General features: G+C 35.4%; 4 protein-coding genes across 7 annotated transcripts; 3 read left to right on the top strand and 1 right to left on the bottom strand.

Annotated features, from left to right (window-relative positions):
• Nucleotides 1–88: 88 nt before the first annotated feature.
• On the bottom strand, nt 89–1346 carry LOC143352219 (uncharacterized). The gene is made up of 5 exons (XM_076784547.1): nt 1340–1346; nt 923–1098; nt 641–828; nt 315–564; nt 89–217 (listed from the first exon to the last, which is right to left on the bottom strand). Exons 1-5 carry the CDS (start codon nt 1344–1346, stop codon nt 89–91), a joined length of 750 nt encoding a protein of 249 aa, XP_076640662.1.
• A 571-nt stretch (nt 1347–1917) lies between these two features.
• Nucleotides 1918–6599, top strand: Tfb1 (transcription factor B1). The gene is made up of 8 exons (XM_076785698.1): nt 1918–2172; nt 2953–3155; nt 3463–3664; nt 3733–3889; nt 3965–4525; nt 4637–4964; nt 5040–5215; nt 5302–6599. Exons 2-8 carry the CDS (start codon nt 3002–3004, stop codon nt 5422–5424), a joined length of 1701 nt encoding a protein of 566 aa, XP_076641813.1. The 5' UTR covers nt 1918–2172; nt 2953–3001; the 3' UTR covers nt 5425–6599.
• Nucleotides 6600–6924: 325 nt separating this feature from the next.
• On the top strand, nt 6925–16519 carry LOC143352812 (uncharacterized). 4 transcript variants are annotated; one of them, XM_076785692.1, is made up of 11 exons: nt 6925–7556; nt 7852–9100; nt 9188–11553; nt 12305–12717; nt 12809–12835; nt 12989–13126; nt 13215–13336; nt 13420–13544; nt 13665–13948; nt 14037–14219; nt 14312–16519. In XM_076785692.1, the coding sequence occupies exons 2-11, from the start codon at nt 8097–8099 to the stop codon at nt 14561–14563; spliced, it is 4914 nt and encodes a 1637-aa protein (XP_076641807.1). In that variant the 5' UTR covers nt 6925–7556; nt 7852–8096; the 3' UTR covers nt 14564–16519. The 4 variants fall into 4 exon arrangements, with proteins under 4 accessions (XP_076641807.1, XP_076641809.1, XP_076641805.1 ...); XM_076785694.1 differs by lacking the exon at nt 12809–12835; XM_076785690.1 differs by having other exon boundaries at nt 7852–11553.
• Nucleotides 16520–19373: 2854 nt separating this feature from the next.
• On the top strand, nt 19374–23048 carry Capr (caprin family member). Its single transcript, XM_076785695.1, has 6 exons — nt 19374–19539; nt 20579–20797; nt 20901–21251; nt 21343–22110; nt 22304–22592; nt 22678–23048. The coding sequence occupies exons 1-6, from the start codon at nt 19426–19428 to the stop codon at nt 22926–22928; spliced, it is 1992 nt and encodes a 663-aa protein (XP_076641810.1). The 5' UTR covers nt 19374–19425; the 3' UTR covers nt 22929–23048.
• The last annotated feature ends 1413 nt before the right edge of the window (nt 23049–24461 follow it).

The raw sequence follows: 24461 nt of genomic DNA, 5'->3' as shown, positions 1-24461 counted from the left end.
CGATTCAGTATATACCTTGTCGTATTTTCATAGAGCAAATTCGATTTTAATAGGAATTATTATATGTATACGAGAGGGTTGTTTGTATTCATTCTTTTAAATAAGCAGAAAGGTAAGATTCTCTCTGGATCCATTGTGTGACAATTTTAGGTTGCATCGACCATATTTTTGCAGTGGTTGCGCCATGCTGATGTATAATTGAGCAGTCCCGTATTTTCTACAGTTTTATAAAAAATAAGTATGTACGCAGACATAACATATCCAATTATTTATGTTATACATAGTACATTGCAACGTCTACATTACAGACTCACGCGAAATAATATCGAACTTGATTTTTTATATCTATTTTGTTTTTCATACTCGACCATGCATAATCTACATAAGAATATTTTGTTTTTTAGGTGCCAATAATCGTCGAATATCTGTTTTCCACATCGTTTGCAGACATCTGCGATTCCACTACAACATTTCAAATGCACGCCAAGTTCCATTTTCACTCTACCACCAAAATTATGTGCAAATCTAATACCTTCTCTTTTGGCACTGACATACATTCCTGGACTATTATAATATATAAACATTAATTCACTTATATTGAATAACTGGTACAGTTACTTTTATAATTTTCTTATACTACCCTGGAACTGAATTTGTGGGAAAAGATCCTGTTTTACGTTTATACGAGTACTTTAGTTTACTCGATTGTTCAGGGAATACAGAAGTTTTGTAATTGAACGGCGACGTGTAATCATCTTTCTGCAACGCTGGCATTGCGAATCTGGCGATACCACTGTAGCCCTTTTTACTGATGCTACGAGAGCAAGGCTGAAATGTAACGTATCATTTGAATCCGTGTAGCATTTAGTTTGTAATATTTAAAGTATCATCAACTAGTACTATAAATTGTAATTATTCATACCTTGTTCTTAATAGCTTTATACGATTCTAAAACACTGTATGAATTTGGTGATACACTTGGATTATCCTCTAATGCGTAATATTTCATAAATGGACTCTTCTCGGAAGTATCGCGCAAACACCCGGATCCAAAACATATTCGTTGCCGTTTTTGTTTTTTTATTATATAAGTAAATTCTGTTTAGAAAGAAAATCAATCTTAATTTAATATGATAGTTTCATTTGATCAATATTTATATTTCAGTAATAAAACCACAACAAAAATTACAATAAAATACGTATTAGATAGTTGTGTATTTGAATTACGATAATATTTAATTTACGATGAAGAGGATTTTAATTTATCTTGTGACAAATATTTTATAACTCATTTAAAAATATATAGCAAATATAAGACACTATATAATAGTCGCATTACCTTCCATTTGATCTTGAATAAGTCTTTTGAACAAGTTCTCGTCGATATTATAAAATTATCGATAAACTTGTTATAGTTTATTATGTATAAAACAATTCATTTATATTTTATTTACATTCATATTTGCATTCTGCTTTAATTTACGTGACAGTTTGTGCGTGCAAATGTATAGTTTGTGTTTGAAAATCACCAAAGTATAATTCATATGTTTTGTTGACTAATTATTATATTATACATATATATATATATATATATATATATATATATGATTGGTTGACTAATCAAAAACTAACTGATTTACTGTTTTCGATAACGAGACTCGTTGCAACGACAGAACTATGCAATTGATATTTTACAGAGTAATGGAAAACAGTTCTAATTGTAAAGATATCCTTGTAACGAGATTTGAATCTGGCGCCACCTAGCGCGTTTGTAACCACGCATGCTTCTTCGTATATCATGAGAATTACAACTTGCGCTGTTTTAGTCAAATCAACGACTCTACAATATGAAACGATTCTTTATTATAATGTGGATTTACAATAGAAATTCTAGATGTATACAAGAGAATATAGAATGTTACCACGGTGTAATTACTTGAATGAAAAGTATAGAAGCAAGGATAAAATCATTTAATAAGAGAAATGTTAATGGAGGCTGAGTCGAACAACAGAGTGCGGTAGTCTCGGCAGGTCGATGGTGCTGTTCGTACCGACGGTCCGTTCGCAGCCGTCTTTGCTTCGCGATGTGTCCACTGATGTGTGTTTCTGCACATGGCCGTGCCGCCCAACGGGCTTCTGCATTCTTCCACGGTTTTTCGCACTTTGTTACCGGTAAATGAATTCTTTATAGTCCAATTTTTCATTTGCACAATCAAACGATGCACGATCCGCGCGTTAAGCAATACCAAAAGCCTTCTTTTCCTCGATAACTGTAATTAACAAATCGAGACGCGAGTCATAAACGAAATCACATCAATGTTTGGTTCCTAACGTAGACTTAAAATTTCATTTATGTTTTTCGAAATTTCACTGCTTGTCGAAATTCATTGATTCCAATATGAGCCTGTATTACCAGGATATTTGCAAAGAATGCTTTTTTCGAAAGTTGTTATGTTGTAATCTGATATTCAAGGACGCACAGTGACAAATCGTAATTTTTATACACGGTACTGTATTTTCTCAAAAATTGTATACTTTGAACGATTTTTTAATGAAATTAAACAAAACCATTTAATGGAAAACTAATGACACTTTTAGATCTTTAGTTTGACAATACGAATTTTCCTCGATTTGTAACGTTTCTCTTGAACAATATTCTCTATTTATATTGCATATATATATGTATATATATATTTTTTTCCTCTCTTTTCCCTATGTAAATTTAAATGTGAATGCCAAATTACTAGATAGTATATTTGATTATGGAAATATGTATAGATGTGTTAAGTATCCTTTATAATAGAAATGGTTTTACAATACTACGTGAGAAAAGAAATTTTTCTTGCTTGAAGTGATTATACGTGATTAACTTAATAATACCACAAAATGTCATAAATATACTTCTTTCTTCCCAAGAATACTAGATACTTACTTTATAATATATTTTTTTAGGATTGTACGTAGTATCTTTAGAAGGATTATCTAGTACAGTATATCCACCATGACTACATCGTCGGAAGATGTTTTGATGCAAGTAGGACAAGTTCGTTATAAAAAAGGAGATGGCACATTATATGTGATGAACGAACGAATAGCTTGGATGCTCGACAATAGAGACACTGTGTCTGTTAGTCACAAGTATGCTGACATTAAATGTAAGACCATCCGTGTAATCGATAAAATATTATTTAATAAAAGAAATATTGCAGAACAAAAATGTACCTCTATAAATTCATTGCATCTTTTCGTTGTTTACCTATTTGATGAGCATACATATATCTATGTGTAATATACAGTATTGTGTATTTATATATGCTTGCAGTTATGTGCATGTATGGACATATATATGCACATTTGTATATACACACATTTAGATTTTGGATCCAAATTTAACATAAGTTGACTGCATAATTAAAGATTTGAAGAAATGGGGCCTCTTATAATAACATTCCTCTTTTTCAGTGCAAAAGATATCCCCGGAAGGAAAATCAAAAATACAGCTGCAAGTTGTATTACACAATGGTTCTTCATCTACGTTTCATTTTGTAAATAGAAATGGACAGGAGGCACAGATAAAGGATCGTGATGATGTGAAAGAGTTACTTCAGCAACTATTGCCAAAATTCAAAAGGAAAGTAAATAAAGAACTAGAGGAGAAAAATAGGTAATGCAGTGGGTATTGTAATTAAAAATTTGTTCTATTCACAAATATAATGAAGTACAATTTATCAGAATGCTTCAGGAAAATCCAGTACTGCTACAATTGTACAGAGATTTAGTTATTCCCCAAGTTATTTCATCAGAGGAATTTTGGTCACAGCATGCTGCAGAACATACTCAAGCTAAAAAGAGTCAGCGTCAAGAAATTGGTGTTAATAGCGCTTTTTTGGTGAGATTTGTATTTAAGTAGAAATTATCGACCAGAAAATGAGCGAATTAGTATCAAAATATGTATTTTTTTCAGGCTGACATAAAACCACAAACCGATGGTTGCAATGGATTGAAGTATAATTTGACTGTCGATGTAATAGAATGTATATTTAAGACGTATCCTGCGGTAAAAAGAAAACATCAAGAAAACGTGCCTCATAAAATGTCTGAATCCGATTTTTGGACAAAGTTCTTTCAATCACATTATTTTCATCGAGATCGTATTAATGCGGGGACCAAGGATCTTTTTACCGAATGTGCCAAAATAGATGATCAAGAGCTCAAAAAAGATATTCAATTGGGTATCGATAATCCATTGGTAGACATTACCTCCTTCGAAGATCAAACCCTGGATGAAAATTATGGAAACGGACCGAGCAAGTTTGATAAAACTTCAGGCAATATTGTTCATCAAAGCATGATCAAAAGATTTAATCAACATAGCATTATGGTTTTAAAAGCCAGCACTGCCAAGCAATCTATACAACCTATTCAACCTACTCAACCTACTCAACCGCAATTAAATGGATCGACACCTTCTGCAAGCAAGTCTGCACTTTCTAATCGAAACGACGAACAACCAAAAACTAAAAAGGTAAACTGATAATGCGCATGTTATTCTGTAAAACTCATAGAAATAATATTGTATATCGTCCAGTACATTGTTAATTATTAGTGGTAAAAGCGAAATATTTCACACTTACAGCTTCGAATACAAGAGAAATTAACGTATGATGATCTTGAAAGCAATTGTGACGCAAACCCAAATTATAGCGCACCATTGAACTTGACACACATAGATAGATATTTACATGGTCCTGTACCAGGATATGGCAATACGGTACCTACATCCGAAGAGCTTTTTATGACCGTAAACCAATTAAAAAGAGAAGCAAGTGCTTGGCTGACAGGAAATAGTATACCGAGGCAATTAGCAACGTCGTTAGTCAGTCCAGCTGCAGCTGTTTCGGCTTTAGGGGAATTAACTCCTGGTGGTTTGCTGATGAAAGGCTTTAGAGAAGAAAGCCTTGGACGTAAGTAAACGATTGAAAAACATCAAGAAATTCAAATATTTGCAATATTTGGTGTTTTTTCCTGTATATTCGCAGAATTAATACCAAAGGATTTAGAAAATGAGTTACGTAACGTTTATGTATGCACATGCGAACTTCTAAGGCATTTTTGGCGCAGTTTTCCACCAACGACGCCACAGCTCGAAGAAAAGGCAATTAGAATGCACGAAGCGTTACACAGATTTCATTCTGCTAAACTTAAACCTTTCGAAGTAAGTCTTTCGTTATGTGTGTTATCTTATATTATGTTGTTCATTTATTTGTATTACATGCATACGTAATATCATTTCGTTTCTAGGATCGCGTTCAACGTGACTTTTCCGCCGTCAGTCAACACTTGACAAGTCACTTAAACCAATTATTGAACACGGCATACAGAAAATTTGCAGTCTGGCAACAACGTAAAATGCAAATGAGGTAGCCGTTAAATACGTTGTTCTATAAGTGAAAACAGCGTGAATAAAACAGAGCAATATTGGCCATCCTACGTATATTGCATTTTGTAATGTTACCGTAATTAGGAATTAATATGGGTGTATTTCATAAAAACCAAAGCAAAATCGTATCGTGCTGCCTGATATTGTTTATTTATTCTTACATGATGATGTTTAATATTGTTTGAGAATTCTCATTAGTATATATTCTCGGATTCATTTGTAAGAAAATATTTCAAGTACACTTACGTAATTTAATGTATAGATTATTTATTACTTGTTCTAAGTTGTTATGTACTATGTTGCTTATTTTGTGACACTCTGCGACACTCGGTTATATCATGTTGATGTTTCGAAAAGGTCTCGAGAATTCAAATTTATAAAAAAAGATTCATTGAGCGTAGAATAACATTAGTGTCTCTAAGTTTTCAAGAAGAAAAAAAGGGAGAGAATCGCGAAGGTTGAAACTTGTAAACTGGTTAGAAACGTGTGTACAAAAACATTTAAAAAGTGTTGTATGATATCAAAGTAGCTGTGATACCGCCACTGTACCTCTTTACTTATCGGTAGAATTCACTCCGTTCAATTACATTTCAGATTCTTTGTATGTGTTATTGTACTTGCAGTACACTTGCAGTAGTAGTATTAGAACGTTATAAAATACAATACAACATTTCGCTCGTGATAGAGTAAAAACATTGTACTTGATACAATTTGCACTTGCGTCACGAAGTGTGCATCGTGAATTTTCAATACTAGTACACAGTGGCATCGGTATACTTTTCAAGATATCTGCGATATACTCAACTAAGTGTCTTAATTGTTGGATCCTATTCATTTCATAGTAACAGGTAAGGCAACTTGCAATATGCAATTTCATAAACTGCTTCTACTGCTCACTTTCTCTATAGTAGCAATAATTTGGCAGTTATGCATATTTAAATGGGTGATACCTATTTTATTCAGTAATGACCATATTCGCGGTATACTACTACTACTATTACTATTATTACTATTATTATAACAATAGTTATAAATATATTCTTACATTACCATTATAATAAATGTTATCGTGCGCATACCAATTTTTAATTAACAACATTTTGATGAATTACGATCAATTTCCTTTGTATTAGAAAGAAATATAATAACATTTTCATAATTGGTTGTTTGTTTTCGTTTATGTCCTATATCGAAAGACTTTTCAAGAATTCGTAATTTCACGATCAACAGGTTTACTTGTACAGTTGTGACCATACAATGCACACACATCATCCTCTCTGATTTGTTTGATTTCACAATGGAATAATATTGTTTTTCAAATAAGAAATATTTCGAAACGGTAAAATATAGGTATCGCAACGATAGAAAGAAGAAAGTTTTAACGAAGGATGGTAACTGTTGATGATTTCCTTGAAAAATCCCGCTCTCAGGGTTATCTTTCGGTGATCCTGCTTCGACAGATGGCGCGATTCATTGTTGATTCGATTCAAAATGGCGGCCTATAATGGGCACTGCGGGGTAACATTGTTCAATTCCCCGCGATAAATGAGCCCGTGTGACGGTAACTAAGCGCGGTGTGTGCGTAAGTACCGGGTCTAGGGTGTACCAGGAATGTACACTTTTCTTTGGATGTTCGAATCATGTGAGCGTAATCACAGTGCCAGCCGATCGTGTGTCGTGCGTTGGCCAAGTTTGTGTAGCCATATTTATTGTGTTATTCGATGAGACGTTATATCTTTTTCTACACCGGCAAATGTAATCAGTAATCAGTATTCAAGACATATGGCCATATAGCGACGAACGTGAAATTATCATTGTAGCAATTATCGCTGGCAAGAAATGTGGCGATCCAATCATCTACGATAAAGGCCGATTATGAACGGACGAAACATCTAAGGACCCTATCATAATAGGACATGAAAAGACGCTACACTAGGTTCCCTGCGATTCTTAAAAACCGGCGCACATTTGCTATTTGTTTCTTTTTGTATAGACCTCTGTTTCTACAATTTCTAAGCAGTACGATTTGTGAAAAACATCAAAGAACACTGGCATTTTTGCTACCTCTGGTAGCATACATTCTATTGTTTTGGTGCCTGAAGGATATTACAAAAATGTGAGTTTTTTTTATTAAATCTTCTGTTCGACCACTTTTCATAGTTATTTCATTCGATTGGTGAAAGCTTTCGTAAAGTTTTCATAATAACATTGTATATTATTAAGTACTATGATATATACCAGTTGACATTTCACAAGATATATAATACACTCAAAAGATTATGTTTTCATATTGAGTTTGTGTTAGTAAAATATTTTAGATTGTCAGAAGACAACTTTTTACTTCTTACTTGCGTGTAAAATCGTTTGAAATATTTTCCTGAAATTATACATAAAAACATTTTATTTTCCAGAATAAAATGGAGAAACCATTATATCATATTGTCAGCCCTCATTGGATGAAAGTTTATAGACTCTATATTCAGTGAAATAGTTTTTGGTATAATTTTCTTTACATGACGCATGTAATGGACATACGCAGGTTACAACAACAAATTATGTTATGAATATTACCGAGTATATGAGTAACATTTACATAGAGGAAAGTCTGCTGAACGTGGACCAAGCAAGCTAGGCACTACCGTGCCAAGTTTGGGTAATGGATCCCGTTGGTCCATGGTACACGTCGTATAATCGTCTAACCGCAAATAGCGCAACCAACACGTTTCAGTCAACAGCTTCGAGTGCAAGCAGCGAATTTGTAACTCATCACTTAGCAACAGCTGCTGGTCAGGCAGTTCCATCAACCACGTCGCAATTAATTTTACAAGCAGCACATACAACAGCAACTCTGGCGGGTCAGCCCTCGTCGTTCAACCCAGGGGGGTTTTTATCTCCACCCCCTGTGGGATACGATGTCTTTTCGCCTCTGTTTCATCATCCCAATCCGAAACAAGCGCATTATGTTACGCAGCACAGGCAAGCTCTTGCTCAAGCTCAAGCTCATGCTCAAGCTCAAGCAGTATCGGTAACGAAACAGAATACCACGAGCGAATCTGATATCCCTATATTGAGAGAGAATTATAGTTCGGCGCATCAACCGACGTTTTTTGAGCATCAGGGTACAGCGGCAACCTCACCGACATCTGCGCTAGCCTGGTCTCATCAAAACAATGCCCAATTACCCAGCCCGTTTGGAATTTTACCGCACGAAAGTGTTGTTCCATCGTCTCCGGGACCATCGTCTGCGACTAAACCTGCTACTGGTGTTTATGAAAACACGTTCAATTCTCATTTTTCTACAAGTCAACCTATTAACAACATAAATTCTCAGTTGCCTTCACCTTCTGTCTCTACTGCAGAATTCAAGTCAACCAGTTACTCGGATAGTAAAAAAACTATAAACGTTAGAGCTCAATCGCCAACGGTAAACGTTAAATCGGTGGTGTCTACGTCGCAAACTAGTAGTAATCAAACATTTTTCCAACAAGTACCTACCACCTTTAGTTCTGAAACATTATCGAACAATTATTCTGCCACTAATGGAAGTCAGACTCCCAATGGAAAGGTACAATCTTCTCTTCAGCATCAACAATCGTGCATCGTTTCTACTCCGAACAATACGGCTGGAAAAGAGTATAGAATTCCTCAACCACTGGCCAGGTCAGTTGCATCTACAACTATATTTTTGAATACATCCGTTAGATCTGTACCAACGCAAATTCAAGACAAATCTTCTACTCGAAACAGTAATTATCCCTCACCGCCGAGCAAGATAACTACTACATCTCAACAAAGCATTCAAACGAAAGCTCAGGCAAAGATATATCCAGAATTGAATGCTCACAGTGAACACAGGCGAAATGAGCAACCATCGCAAGATAGTACACAATCGTCGCCAATTAGTTTTTCTATTATGGAGTCACGGGGATTGAACTATACGGCTGGTAATAATACAAATTGTTCGAGTGCTAGTGGGAAAATTGGTAATCAAAGAACTCAATCCAACAGCAACTTGCAAACCCATTCTCAATCGCAGCAACAGCAGCAGCAACAACAACAACAACAACAGTTTCATGTTCTAAGTCAGCAGCAACAGCAAACCTCGTATAGACATTATTTGACAGGATCCGATACGGAATATCATCATTCAAGTAGATCGAAGTCTGCAGCTTCAACCGATTCTACATACTCTTCTAACAATTCTGCTCAGAATGGACCTGACTGTAGCGTTGTGGTACCACGAAGACCGAGTCCGTTGCAAGCGCATTCGCAGGCAAGTCCTTTGGGACATGTTCCAAGTCCTGCTTATCCCATGTACAATAGTCCAATGACTGCGATGTCGTCTCCTTCCCCCTTGCAACAACACGCAGAAAGTAATGGGAATCAGTGCGCGAGCGGGCCAGCTTACAAAAGTGCTGTACAACAAGTTACACCGCCGTCGCCGTTAGACGTGACCGTGCCACGGCCTGCCTCTCAGGGACAAGTTGTTTATTCGTCGGTAATTACACGCGCTTTAGGTACTACCGAAACAAAAACCACCTATAATGCGGATAATAAAAATTACGAGAGACAACAACAAGATTTTCCGCAAACGCAAACACAAACGCAAAAGCAGTTATGTTGGGAAAACGAAAATCGGCATTCGGTAGGAAATCGAAAATTTTCTGTTGCCCTATACGCTGGTGAAAATGCAGAGATAAATGCTCAAACCTTGCCGGTTCAACAACAAGTGCAACGCGTGATAAATGTTTCCGATAGACAGCAAACATACTTTGAATCGAATCAAGTGATTCTGCAGGACTTGAGTAGTTGCAGAGGAGATCCTATGAGTATAGTGAAAAATTTGCAAACTTTACAGCAAAGTTCGTGTCAAGTACAGCAACAAACTACTGCTGCTTCTGTAACTCCAACTGAACAACAGCAGCAACAGCAACAACAACAACAGCAGCAGCAGCAGAAACAAACGGAGGACCGTCGTAAGGTGGATATTGTAAATAAAAAGAGAAAGAATTTAGAAAAGTGTGGGCATGGTCCTTCTTTGAACGAAGTCAGTGGTACGGCGACGGTAACGGATTATTTAAGCAGAATACCACCGCCTGCGCACCATAATACAAATCAACAACAACAAAATGGCTATTTCGATTTCGAAAGATGGAATTTACCACCGCCACCCGCGAAAATGTTTCCTGGCACGTCAGGTGCTTTCAGTTCACAATCAAGCTTACACCACTCGAGCAATTTTGTTGGCACACCGGCGCATCAGCATCAGTCTCTGATGGTCACTCATCATCACGCAGCACCCCCAATTCCATATTTTCCTGCTTTTCATATTCCTCCGAGTCATCATCACTCACCACACGAATTTCAATCTTCCGTTGATATCACGCCGATCGGTTTCGGTGAGAACACGATAAATCAAAATGTGAATTATAGTCAAGAAGCCAGAGACGACCAGCCTAAAGTAATTGTTCCTAACATTGAAGAAGAATTAGGTTTTTTACAACAAAATCAACAATCGCTTGAAACGAGTAGCATGTTGAACAGAGATTTCAAACGACCCAACAAAGACCCCAATTCGGGATTCATGACCAGTTATTTGAAGTTCTTGCAAGGTGAAAGAGAACCCTCACCTCCGCTTGCAGTTCGAGGTGGTAGAAAAGCAACATGGAGTAGGTCGAAACCTTATATCCCTATCGAGCCGAGTAAACCAGCAGAGAACGCTACGAATGGCGAGGCAGCAAAACCACAAGTGGAAAAACCACCGCCGCCACCCAAAGAGACGCCGGTGATCGATTATGCCAATGATCCTCGGTATTTTCCGCTACCGAAAGAACGGAAAAAAGAAAATTTTGACTCTAGCGACGACGGCTTTACTAGCGACGACGACTTTCTGTTTCCACCGAAGAAATCCGAAAAGAAAGTAACAAACGCGAATACATCGAATACAGCGGAGACAGTGACCGCTAATAAACCGGAAGGTAAATCGAGAAAAGGAAGACCGATTAAACCTGGAGGACCAACGGATAGAAAGAGAAGAGCTGCTGCAGCAGCATCTGCGCCAGAAACTGTATCGCTTTTGTCGGCTGGCAAAGCATCGAAGAAACACGAAGAAGGTAATACACGAACCATTTCTTTTCAAAATTTATATGTATGTATATATTGTAGTACTGTATTTGCTATTTTCTTTTGTTCTTTTCACTTTTCTCTTTTTTAGTATAATTCGTATACAGTATACATAATGATCCATCCACCTGTAAAGGGTTAAACCTCCTTATACCAGTATGTTGCTATTGTTCTGTCTCAAAACGAAACAGATGTTTTATTATGCAAACATCTGAATGGCAAACTTCGGTTTACCTTCGGTCTGCCACTTTTCCAATTGCACTAGCAATTACGGTAGAGACCCGGGACAAGGTTTACAACACCTTACCAGGCATGGTTTATAACACTTTACCAGGCCCATCAAGTGAGGGTACCATGCAGTCACTTTGGACTTTTTCCATACCAAAGGGGGTGAGATTGTTAGTAAAGGCGCGCATAAGGTACCCTCCCTTTGGCAAAGGTAGGCGTTGACAAAGTCAATAACCAATCACAGGCAAATTAGAAGACAGAGATTCTTGCACCCCACCCACAGCAAGGCTAGCTGCAAAGAGACACAAGAGACAACAAGTCAGTCGATCAACCATTCTAAAATAGTCAAGTTCAAGACAACGAATCTTCCTCGATCGACTACAAGTGTAGAATCGGAGTCCACTATCAGCAATTTCGCGTATTTTTTATTCTTCGGCTCTGATAACGTCAGTGTGCACGTTGCATCACAAAGCGCACGACTAAACAGCTATCAAATGTTTTTCTGTTGTATAGTGGACCCTTTACTTTTACCTCCGAGACGAGAAACATCGAGAAGAAAAGCAAAAGAGAAAACCACGGTAAAACAATTTTTGGACCGGCAACAGGGTATAGATTACTTTGACAATGACGAAGAGCAAGGTGACTCCGATTCCGATCCTGCTTGGACGCCTGCTGTGAAATTAGTTGGAGACGAAGAAGAGAAAAAGAAAAAGCGTGGCAGACCCGTTATCACGAAAAAAAGCAGAAAAGTCAAAGAGGAAGGTGACTACTGTTCTAGTGATAGTGTCGGCTCCAAGATCAAAACCAGAAAAAAACACGAATTGCAATCGAAAGTTTCCAGTGCTAGTGGAAAGCTGTCCTGCAAAATAGACGAGAAGCTGTTGGCGTCTATCAGTGACGAAGACATTGATATTTCCCCATTCAAGGTACGTCGTTCAGTTACCATATTATTGTTGATGCCTATCAATTGACAGGCGTATAAAAAAAAATATATGAACATTCATACGTTGCATGCAGCGTTCTGTGGACAATTCAGAAGATGTGGTAAAACCTTTTTTCATCTTTATCTCAATATATGTATAATATTTTAATTTAATGGAATTTCTCATTTTCTGTTTATGATTTTCTGCATTATTCGGCATTCTCGTGAAGTAAAATTTATTCACGGCATAATTACGAGCTTTCACGTTTTTCTAGTCTGGAGAATTTGTTGTGATGAAGGTAGATTTAAATGAGGAATATCCAGCGCTTTGGAGAATAGATGGTAAAACGTTGCTTCAAAAATATGAACCATTCACGTCAAATGGAAAAACATTGTACAGAAACATATCCACGGTAAAAATACCAAAAAATAAAACAAGTAAAATTTCTTCTCTCAATGTTCTCACATACATACATACATTAAAATACTAATATTTTTTAGTATTCGGGTTGGGCGCCACAAAATCGCCACATATATCAACAAGTTCCGGTAAAATTTTGGCAACAAGGCAAAACAGAAACTGTGGTAGAATTCCTGAGAAATGAAATGATCATTGACGATAAGTGAGTTACAGTGTAACTGAGAATTCGATTACATTTGTAATTGTGGGCACTTGAAATTCTTACATTTTTTCCCCTTTTTTCAGCGAAGGTATCGATAAATATATGAAAGAAACTGAAAAATATCAAGATAATTTCGAAGTGTATATACAAACATTGATTTCACAAGCTTTGGATTCGAATTTCCTCACAGAAATATTTCAGGAACAAGGTGTGTAGGTTTGGTACTACATATAATATTTTGATGTCTATAATTTCATACATATTTGTATACGTGTACATATGTAATCAGTACGAAATATCGGGATTTTTATATTTATATTTTAAACAGACGATTATTTCCTGTCAAATGTTAAAACCGTCGATGAAATAACAGAAGAGAGGAAACGTAGACTATTGTCGACAACAAAATGGCGACTAAACGTTGTAAACGCAATATCAACCTGGCCATGTCTTAATGTTCTGAAGGATTTACCATCTACAGAGTATAAAGGGAGATCGTGTGCTGGTTGTCAACATTTAAAAATTCACGCCAGAGTTCTACTGTATGGTCAGCCATACAATGCTACAACGTTGGAAGGTTCTCCACCTGACCCAGGGATACGTCATGAAAAAGTATTGTTTACAGAATTTCTTATCAGTTTACTTCTACTTATTATTCTACAGAGTATCTCTATTGTTGAATTTATTGTACGATTACCAGGATTTTTCACTATGTCGTGTATGTGAAGCGAAGGTAGCTTTGTATAATAAAGTAGCGCATCAGAAATATTTGATGTTTTTGGAGTGTGCAAGAAGAGTAGGGGATAAAAGAGTAGCAGACCCTAATAAGGATACTACAATTATATTAAACGAATTATTAGCAGATGAAACATGGTTAAATCAGGTAAATTATAAACGTACTAATTGTGGGACACCCTACCTAGGTACGTGTATACAAGTTTCAGATAAATACGAGAAAATGTTACTTTTTTTTAGCTATTCAAGGAAGTTCGAACTACCTGGGCTGAAATAGACAATTTGGAACAACAAACTAAATTAAAGTCGAACACAAAGTCTACATCGTCCTCTTCGGCGAACAACTTGGAAGGAAAAGTTGAACACGTTTTAACGCCGCACGCAACTGAGATGACTATTGAGACTTCTGATTCACAGGTGCCTACACATAAAGTTGAAGACAATTCTGAGACAGTGTCTTGCGAGGTGCAATTAAACAATATACCATCTTAGTGGTGCTATGATAATCATCAGTTTTGTTTAATACTTGATGTCACGAGACCGTTAGGAGCTTAGTGATAAATTGAATTTATGAATATAAAATTAACAACAGTTTCGAGACCAAACGATTGAATGATGTATTTTGAGGATGGTAAATGTTTAAATCAAGTTAAGGCTACACGCTGTGACGAATGGTGAAATGAAATATTAATATGTAATCCAGAAACTATGATTATTGTCGATAAGAAGTAGGTAACAGCGAGGTAAGTAAGACAAGATTTACGTATAAACATCGGATATGTGTAATATATTCATCCCTTGCGTAAGAATTAGAAAACAGCCCTAACTTTGCCATTGTAGTTGCATAATGATAGGTTTATCGAATATCTGTGTGAATATAGACCTTTAGTATTAGAATTTGTATCATGATAAACTTACAATAAGATCAAGGTCTGATGTGTAATGATCTGACAAAACACGAAAGACAAATGATTAGGATAAAGTATGCAAAGTGATATGGCGTATTGAACGTCGTGACCTTCTCTAATGTATTTACGTACGTCACACTCTTTAATACCACGAAGATCCATCTTCTGAGAAAAGCAGAAATTGTTACACGCTGTTCGTTCCTCTACATGTAATTTTTTAATTCATTGTGCATTTTATATACATATAATTTGATATATGTACATCTGTGTGTATGTACATCTGTACATATATATACATGTATATATACATATATATATACAGGGTGAGCCGTAACTTGCACGCCTTGAATATTTGCGTTTTTTGTAATAATATGAAAAAATTATGGATACAAAAGTTACATCGTATAGAGGGGGAAATATTGTAACGTAAACATGTTTTATATGCGTGAAGTTGTGTATAATGAATCGATAGAGTATCAAATTCTGCGTAAAAATGTATTGACCTTCATATGCCCTAGATCTAGTAATTAACGAAATATCGAAATAACTTTTTATATGTACTGACTACAGTATTCAAGTTCGGGGACATAAGTTCGAGCACTTACTAACTCCCAGGTAGTAGGTATGTATTCAAAATGATTTCGTTAATATCTCGTTAATACATATATTATATGAATGTCAATACATTTTTTACGCAGAATTTGATAATTTACCGATTCATGATGCAAAAGGTAGGTCTTTCTATTTAAAGAAATCAAAGTGTTTACATAAAAATATTTCGCGCTCTACACCATGCAACTTTTGTATACAGGGTGTTTCGTTTATCTGAAAACGGAAATATCTCATGACGCACTGAAGTTATGAAAAAATTTGTTTACAAAAATTGTTCGATATGGAGAGAACAATCATATGGTGTAATTTTTTTCAGGATTCGAACAGTGGGAAGGGAAATTTCAAAGTCAAATTAATTTTCTGTATATATAAATACGATAGCATTTTCCGAGACTAATTTAACGATATATCACATTATGTTTTTTACTGTTACAAAACATTAGAAATTATAATATAAATTTGTAACTTCTTAAGTAGCCAATGGTAGTATTTGTAGCATTTGTTTTAAAGAGTTACCTTATTTATTTCGAGTTTCATTTATATTAGTTTAGACAGTGCAATACTAGAGACTGTAACAATTTCGTTGAGCTCTGTTTGGTGCTTTCGAAGTTACTTAACTCCAGAACATGCCCTTAACAGGCAGATAAGGATAAGAATTATAAATTTAATGTTTATTTATTTCGGTAACTTAAGAAGCTTAAGGAGACATAAGAAGATCGATCTTTGTTTGCAGCGTCTAGCTAATAACCAGCAACCAGAGGCTACCATTGCCTACTTAAGAAGTTACAATTCTATAATATAATTTCTAATGTTTTGTAACAGTAAATAACATAATGTGATATGTCGTTGAATTCGTCTCGAAAAATCCTATCGTATTACAACAAAAAAATATATGGTTCCATTTAAAAAAATTAATTTGACTTTGAAACTTCCCTCCCCACCATTCGAGTCCTGAAAAAATTACACTATATGATTGTTCCCTTCATACCGAACAATTTTGTAAACAAATTTTTTTCGTAACTTCAGTACATCACGAGATATTTCCTTTTTCAGATAAACGAAATACCCTGTATATAAGGTAAATATTCAAGGTGTGCAAGTTACGTGGTTCACCATGTATACATGTACATATACATATGTGTATGTGTGCGTGTGCATATATATATATATATTATTACATATGTATAAATAAAGTAACTTACGTTTATCTTTTCTAATGATTTCACAAATGTAAACTTTATTTATGTTCGCGTTAATTTGTATATAAATAGATAAAAGTACAGGTAAAACATTTACACGTATAAAATACGTTAAAAACATCAAGAGGTGTTCCAAGGTAGCGTTCTTTTAATAAAATGTTTTATAGTAAATGAAATATTTTGAAAATATTCTCTTATTAAGAAAAATATTAGATATCTTGTAGAACATTTGTACATACATAAAGGTACTTTTAATAAGATTAGGATTACTTTTTTTTATATATATACCTTTAGTTTATTATATTTCGTCATGTAACCTTCACGACTTACTTAGTGCATTGCAATACATTAGTAGTTCACATACTAACTAGTCTCCGAATTCTTCCATGCTAAAATTACTCTTACAAGCAAACGCTACTCATTTTACAAAATGCGAATGAAATATTAACATTGTTTTATATTGTTTATTTGTGCGAGTAATAACGAATAATAATTAGCGAACGATGCATTGAGAATTGTATATATTTTCATAGGAATTCTAGTAGCGTCATTATTCAAGATCTTCTATATGTATACTTATCGAGAATTACAGTTTTTAGTGATTGCAATATTCAAATTATCATCACGTACTCGTATTCGATGCATACGTGAAAATACTTGGTCCAATCGAGTCAGGAGTAGATATGTTGTTCTTGTTTAAAAGTGGTTAAGTCTGATTATAAAAATTCATAAAATTCCTATACGGTTTTGTTACTCTTGATACAATGGCAATATCGTAAACAACATAACGTCTACATTATTGCATAAAATTCAATGCACCTGGAGTATGAATATATTTTATAAGTAAGACCGTTTCTACAGATGCTTTTCTTTCAATAATTACGGACACATAATGATAAGATATCGTGTACATTATACATATATTATACTTTATATTATATTAATATTACTATGTTACAGCTATTTTATCTTTATCATATTTGTCGCTATCATTGTTTACATTTTAAAATCGTTTAAGTTTTGATCTGTTTTAGATTCGTTAAGAAAAAAATGTTCTCTAAACACGAGAGTGGTGATATGCGTGTGTGGCGCGAATGTATTTTTCGAAGACGATATATCAAATTATATTTGTAAATTGTAAAAATATATTAATAACGACGAGTGACCGCTACGACAAAACCGTACGGCTTCATACATCTTTCATATATTAGAAAGAATCGGAAAATATTGTATTAGTGATCACTGTCGGATTAACCAAGTTGTATAATAAATTATTGGAGAAACTCGAAACCTAAAAATGGGGAATTTGGACACTAATGCAGTAACAATAAAAGGAAAGTATGTAATTAAAAAAAAAATTTCTAACGAACGTGCCATGCAGTATTTCGTATCGACGAAAAGCTTGTGCTATATATACACATAGATACACACACACACACACACATCCATATATTTTATTATATATTGTGTGCATCTGTATGCTGTGCGTGCATGTAAGTGTGTGCGTGTACGCGCGCGTTGTGCAAGTGCTTAATATATTATATTACATGTATCAATTTATATTCCACATCCTTTGATTAGATCGCTATTATAATTTGCGGATTTTATACACTTACGACATACGTAAATGTGTAAAATATAATGAGACAAAAATTAATAATGCTTCTATCTTATTTTGAACTTAACAAACATCTTAATCGATGAAAAATTTCCCGTTTTTATTATTTTAATCATTTGTTTCATCTGAGAATAACAGTTCTAATAAAACGTCAAAATGTTATATATACATATACGTACATACATCATACATATATAGCACTTGCTTACAGTAAAATTGTTACTGTCAAAGTTAAAACAATTCATAATGATTGTATTTTCTTTGAGAAAAAAGCATATATTCATTTCTTCAATTGTACATTTTCTATTTTTTTAACATGATAAAGTTACGAACGGATACTATTAAAATATAGTCTAAAATTACTCACGTAATTTATGTTTTTATGAATCTTTTTAAATAAAGTTCGAAAATTACACATGATTGTATCAGCGTTAGTTTTTTTAATATACTTTCAACGAATTTATCATGTGCAATAATTATAAATTCGTAATTTTTCATTTAATTATGCATGGGAGATGTTTGAAACGCAGTAGCCTGATAAATTTGTTTAATTCTTAAATAGATAAAGAAATTTTAAAAATATTATTCTCGTGAAAAAACATTGTCAGCAGAAGAAACTTTTTTAAATGCTTCAATATAAACATACATTGATATTCAAAGGGTATCAGAACCTGAAGTATTATTTTTAATAATAATAACAAAATTACTTTCAGTACACTTATTACTATAATTTATTTGACGTACTGAGTCGTTATATAGATCAAATTAAAAATTCAATCGTTAATCGCAATTAAACATTGCATATACAATTCTGGTTCTCCTTTAGATATGCAAATTGACATATTTAGATAATGGTAAGGAAAGGGCTCCGAAGAAAAGTAGTTACTACACTGACTTGGAGGTTAAGTAGAAATCACGAATGCGCATGCGCTTAACTACAGAATCATTTCCCTTCCCCTGTACCCCGCGGCTTCGTTGCTATTCTGATTTCCAGTTCGCGTTTGTTGCCCGTGAAGGATGCCTTCTGCCAACCCTAAACTAGAGAAACAGGCCTCTACGGAGACCGTAGAACCTATACGCCAGGCGATCATCGTTATCGAACATAAGATACGAAATCTTGAAAAGCGTAAGGTAAGTAAACGAATCGTATTCACGCCGAGTAACAGAGAAATCTATCTGTCAGTTGATAGCTTTCACGGTCTGATCCGCCATGATTGGATACGCCATGTGCTCACGCTCGAGAATTCACAGGCATCTAACGATTATACTAAGATCAACTAACCCTTATCACGGTAGTTGCTAATCGAACCTTTTTCATTAACGCTGATTTACAGCGGTATTACTCTCTTTCTCGTTTCCTCGAATGCCGGAATTTACTTACTATAAACCTCGTGTCATGGCGGTATCTTCCAAAGTTGTGCACAAAACTTTACATGACACGCTTTTAAGCCGCTACCGGTGTGCGAGATTTTGTGATACTATTTTTTCTGTGATTCAACGTTCATAGTCTCGGTTTGAATTTTATCTATACCAATAATATAACGATAGTTTTTCTTTTATCCTCCTTCCTTTTTCATATTTACGCGTGTATTTTGTTTTTCCAAAATGTGTGATTATTAGTGATCGTATAGTATATCTGGAATAACTCACTTTGTAGTAACTTACACGTTTATATACGTTACGGTATATAGATATTAAACGTATTATCTGTATTCTTGTGGCTATCTCAAATACTTGGGTATAATTAGACATGTATGTATCTGCATAATGTATGTGTCTGTGTTTATATGTATGTGTGTGTGTGTGTGTATATGTATATATGTACAGGGTGTTTCAGGTTTTAATGGCAAAATTTTGTCAGTACAGTCTACGAGTCAAAATAAGAAAAAAATATTACATAAACTGTTTGAAGCTTTATTAAAAAGTTGCGTCAGAACTATAAGAATGCGAAGGAAACAATAATGGAATTGTCATTACTGTGCTACAACATAGCAATAGATTAACAATATTTACGTTTAATCTTATTACACGAGCTATGTTTCTCTCTTATTTAGACTCACAGATGTACTGGCAAGGTTTGGCTGGTGAAATCTGAAATCTAAGATGCTCTGTGTACACATCTTTCTCTCCACATATTATATGATACACGCGCATGTGTATTTGTGGCTAGGTAAAGTTGGAGTCATATAAGGACCTACAAAAAAATGGAAAGGAATTGAATACCGATCAAAAGACAGCTGTAGCCAAATACGATGAAGTATTACAAACATTGGAGTTTACACGAGAATTGTACAAGCAAATTGTTGGCATTGCGCAAGAATCTGTTAAACAACAGAAAAAAATGGCAAGAAAAGAAGCTAACGAAAGAATGCAACAGGATATTGCAAAAGTAAGTGCACAAACATAATTTTAAAATTTCTATTTCATACTGCAGAATTTCTGTAAAAATTTGTCGAATGTTTTGCATGTACGTGTGTGTGCGTGTGTCATAGGTCAGAGAGGTTCTTCTTATTCAAGATGCTTTGATGAACATGGGATCGGAATCTGTTAGAGAGGATTTCCTTACTGGAAAAAATGGTGCTGTGAAATTAGCAGAGGAGGATTTAAAACATTTGGACAGCCTGTATAATGATTTGATGATGAAACATCATCGGGAAGAGGGTGAACCAACGTTTCTTCAACAAGTGCAAAAAGTAGCAGAGCATTTTGTGCACATTATTGAAGGAAAACAAAGAGAAGTTGCTGGGACAACTTACAACAAATTAAAAGAAATTATCAGTTCCATCAACCAGTGTGGCTATTTCGATCAAGTTCATGAAACAGAAGCAGCTGCGGTAGAAGAAGTAAGTAGCACTTGATTATAACTATATTCAAGTCAGAGACACAGATGATTAAATGCAATACGAAAAAGAGATAATTGTTATTTGATTGTAGGTTGTAGAGGCAATTGCAGAGACACAAATATCAGAAACTCCTGTACAAGAGCAACAAGTCAACGAAGAATATAGTAGCAACGAGAGACACATTCCACCCGAGTCTATGATTCCTATTCCCAATTTTCCAGTGCAAGTTGCACCAGTTCCCGTGGTTTCTGGTACCACCGCAATTTCTGGTCCTATTCCCGTAGTTGCACAACCCATTCCACCTCATCCAGCTGCACCGGTCGAAACATCATATTACACGAATGCCACAGGATTTGTTCCTCAACCACAACAACAACAGCAACAGCAGCAGCAACAACAATCTCAACAAACCCAACAACAGCCACCACAAGCCCCTAGAATTAACGATGTTATAGGTACACCAAATTTCTTTTTTTTGCAAGAATCTGAGCTTGATTCGCCGGACGTAACGTCACAGGCACCTATCGTTTCACACATTCCTGCTGCTGTAAACGCACCAATTCCGTCACAAACATTTACGAATCAAAACTTTGCTAATGCACCGGTAGTAGCGCAACAAGTGATATATCAGCACCAACCACCGCAAGATATATCCCACATACCTGGTTTCGCCAATCCTAATCCACCTCCACCTATTCCAATGCCGCCATCTCATCAACCGAACATGCAATATAGTCCACAACATCCTGCCAATTTTCAACAACCTCAACAGCAAACTCCTTCGCAACAAATGCCGCAACAAACACAGTCTCAGAACTTTGAACATCAGCAAGAGAGTCAACAACAGCAACCTACCGAGGTATATTAAACGAGGTGTTCGTTGTACAGAGTGAAGCGTGCGACTGAAACTGCTCATAAGAAATCCAAGAATTTCGGAGATATTTGAATTTCAATGATATACGCAAAGTGACCGATGCGGTTCCAGTTGTTTGTTCCACACTGTACATTTGTTATCCATTATACAAGACATGATCGATACGATTACTTCTTAGGAAAAAACAGATGAAAACCAAGAAGAAGTGATAGCACCAGAGTCGGAATTAGAACAACCAAATGATCCTGTAGATTGGTGTCAGATGACAGATCCTAGCGATTGGAATCAGACTGATCAGTCGCAACAGCCTGCTCAAGATTCACAGCAACAAACGTCTCAGCAAGCTTGGGGTGACCAGCAACGTAGCGGATACAGAGGTAGAGGTGGAAAACGTGGAAATTCTAATGGATATAATGGAAGAGGCAGGGGCAGCGGTGGCTACCAACAAAATGGACGGAGTGGACAAGGTGAGGAAAATGGACGAGATGAAAGAGAAAACATGTTGTTTTTCAAAGTGTTTTGATAATATTTGACGATATAATTATATTTCAGGAACATATTATCGCAACGATAGCAATTATCAAAACGGTTACCAACAACGTTCTTGGGGAAACAATGAAGGTAGCAGTGGTTATAATTCTGGCTATAAAAGGGGTGGTGGTGGTGGTGGCGGTGGTGGACCGAGAGGAGGTCCACGTGGTGAGCGTGGCATGGATAGAGGCAGCCGGGGACAATTTCGTGGTCAGAGAGGAGGAAACCGTGGCGCTTACGCACCCCGTGGTAAACCTCACACGCAGCAGTAATTCAATTGCGATAGAACCGTGCACAGTGAAACATTATAATAATGCTGTAAGATCAGAATTCATTTGTCTATTTATGAAAAAGCCTAAGTCGTATGTCGAATTGAAATAAAAAAAAGAAAAGAGGAACAAAGTTTCGAGTAAACTTTACGCGTGGTATTAAGTGAGTTTTAACATTTAAAACTGTAACTTTGATATTCACGAACAAGTTATTAATTAATTCGTTAGTTGATTATTTGACTAATTAGTTGATACGAGTTAACTCGCTTAAAGGAACGAACGAGAAAAGGAAAGAAAAATCTGAATAAAACGAGGAAAGGGAAACGATGCGTACAGCAAATTTCTTTTATTATACGGCTTAGGATATTTCTTAAATGAGACAGCGAATAACCAAAATTTTGCATTTGAATTTGGTATCTGCGATCATCAGGGGGAAACATCCTATTAATATTAACGAGAACATTATGCAGACGTAAATATTGTGATATAAGAAGAAATCAACCAAATTCAGAAATGTGAACCCACCATGCAAGTATTATTGTGTTGTGACAGAAGGCAGTTTTCACAGGGCAACAACAGCTGATCAACAAAGATTAGAAATATAATTTTATTATAAAAAAAATACAAAAAAAAATGAGAACTCGTACAAGCATTTCACGTAAAGACACATAAGAATGTATTTAAAGAATAACGTTAAAATGATTACACGAATAGATGATCTGCACGACCATCTCTTTGTCTTGCGGCGCATCGTTCTAGAGAATTTTTTAAGGTACCAGAAAAAAGAGGATACAGTGAGCAATGCCTTCTAGCGCTATATATCTTCTTGACTTCATATTCCTTTCGCGGTCTATGAATTTCTGAAGCATTTAGAAAGTTAAAGTTGTCGAGATTTAGTAGTTGAAAGAGAGAACAAGGGTTTGCGTGATACACGCGAATCTCTAAAAGTAAAAACATTGTTCATGAAACGTGTTTCATGGTTTATAACGAATTATGTAGCTCCCTCGATCTATTCTTTTTCTGTGTGATTCCGCGAAACTCTTCACGGTCGCCTACGCAACTGGTCAAGTAAAAGAGATTGCAGTGCAATGTCGAGTTTACGAAGCAACATTACCTAATTTTTTTATCGCAAAATATATATGATTATTTTTAAAAGAAAAGAAGCGATAGTGCGGAGCTTTAGCAAGTAAGTCGAGTGTACAATTACTGACTAGAGCCAGAGAAGGCGTGTTTGAATAGTGCGCCAATGACAAAAGCCACGCTCACACCACGCCAGACACGTGATAAGGAGTACCATATTGTATTTCGTTTGTACATTTGTGTTTAATCACCTCCATCTACAGTTATGTTCAAATATCCTACAAATACCTATGTATCTTCCAAATAAAGATCTAATTCAACCCTGCTAACTAGCCTACCAACCGTTACTCATTGTCAACACGAGAAAGAACAGTTCGTCGTTCTTCGACTTGTTCTCATTGTCAGAGAAAAAAATTGAATAAAATGTTTAATTAACAATATTTTTATACTAATATT

This window comes from Halictus rubicundus, chromosome 3 (assembly GCF_050948215.1).
Source record: "Halictus rubicundus isolate RS-2024b chromosome 3, iyHalRubi1_principal, whole genome shotgun sequence".
Classification (NCBI taxonomy): Eukaryota; Metazoa; Arthropoda; class Insecta; order Hymenoptera; family Halictidae; genus Halictus; species Halictus rubicundus.
The sequence above is the reverse complement of the archived record's forward strand: the minus strand, read 5'-3'. Positions and strand labels throughout refer to the sequence as shown.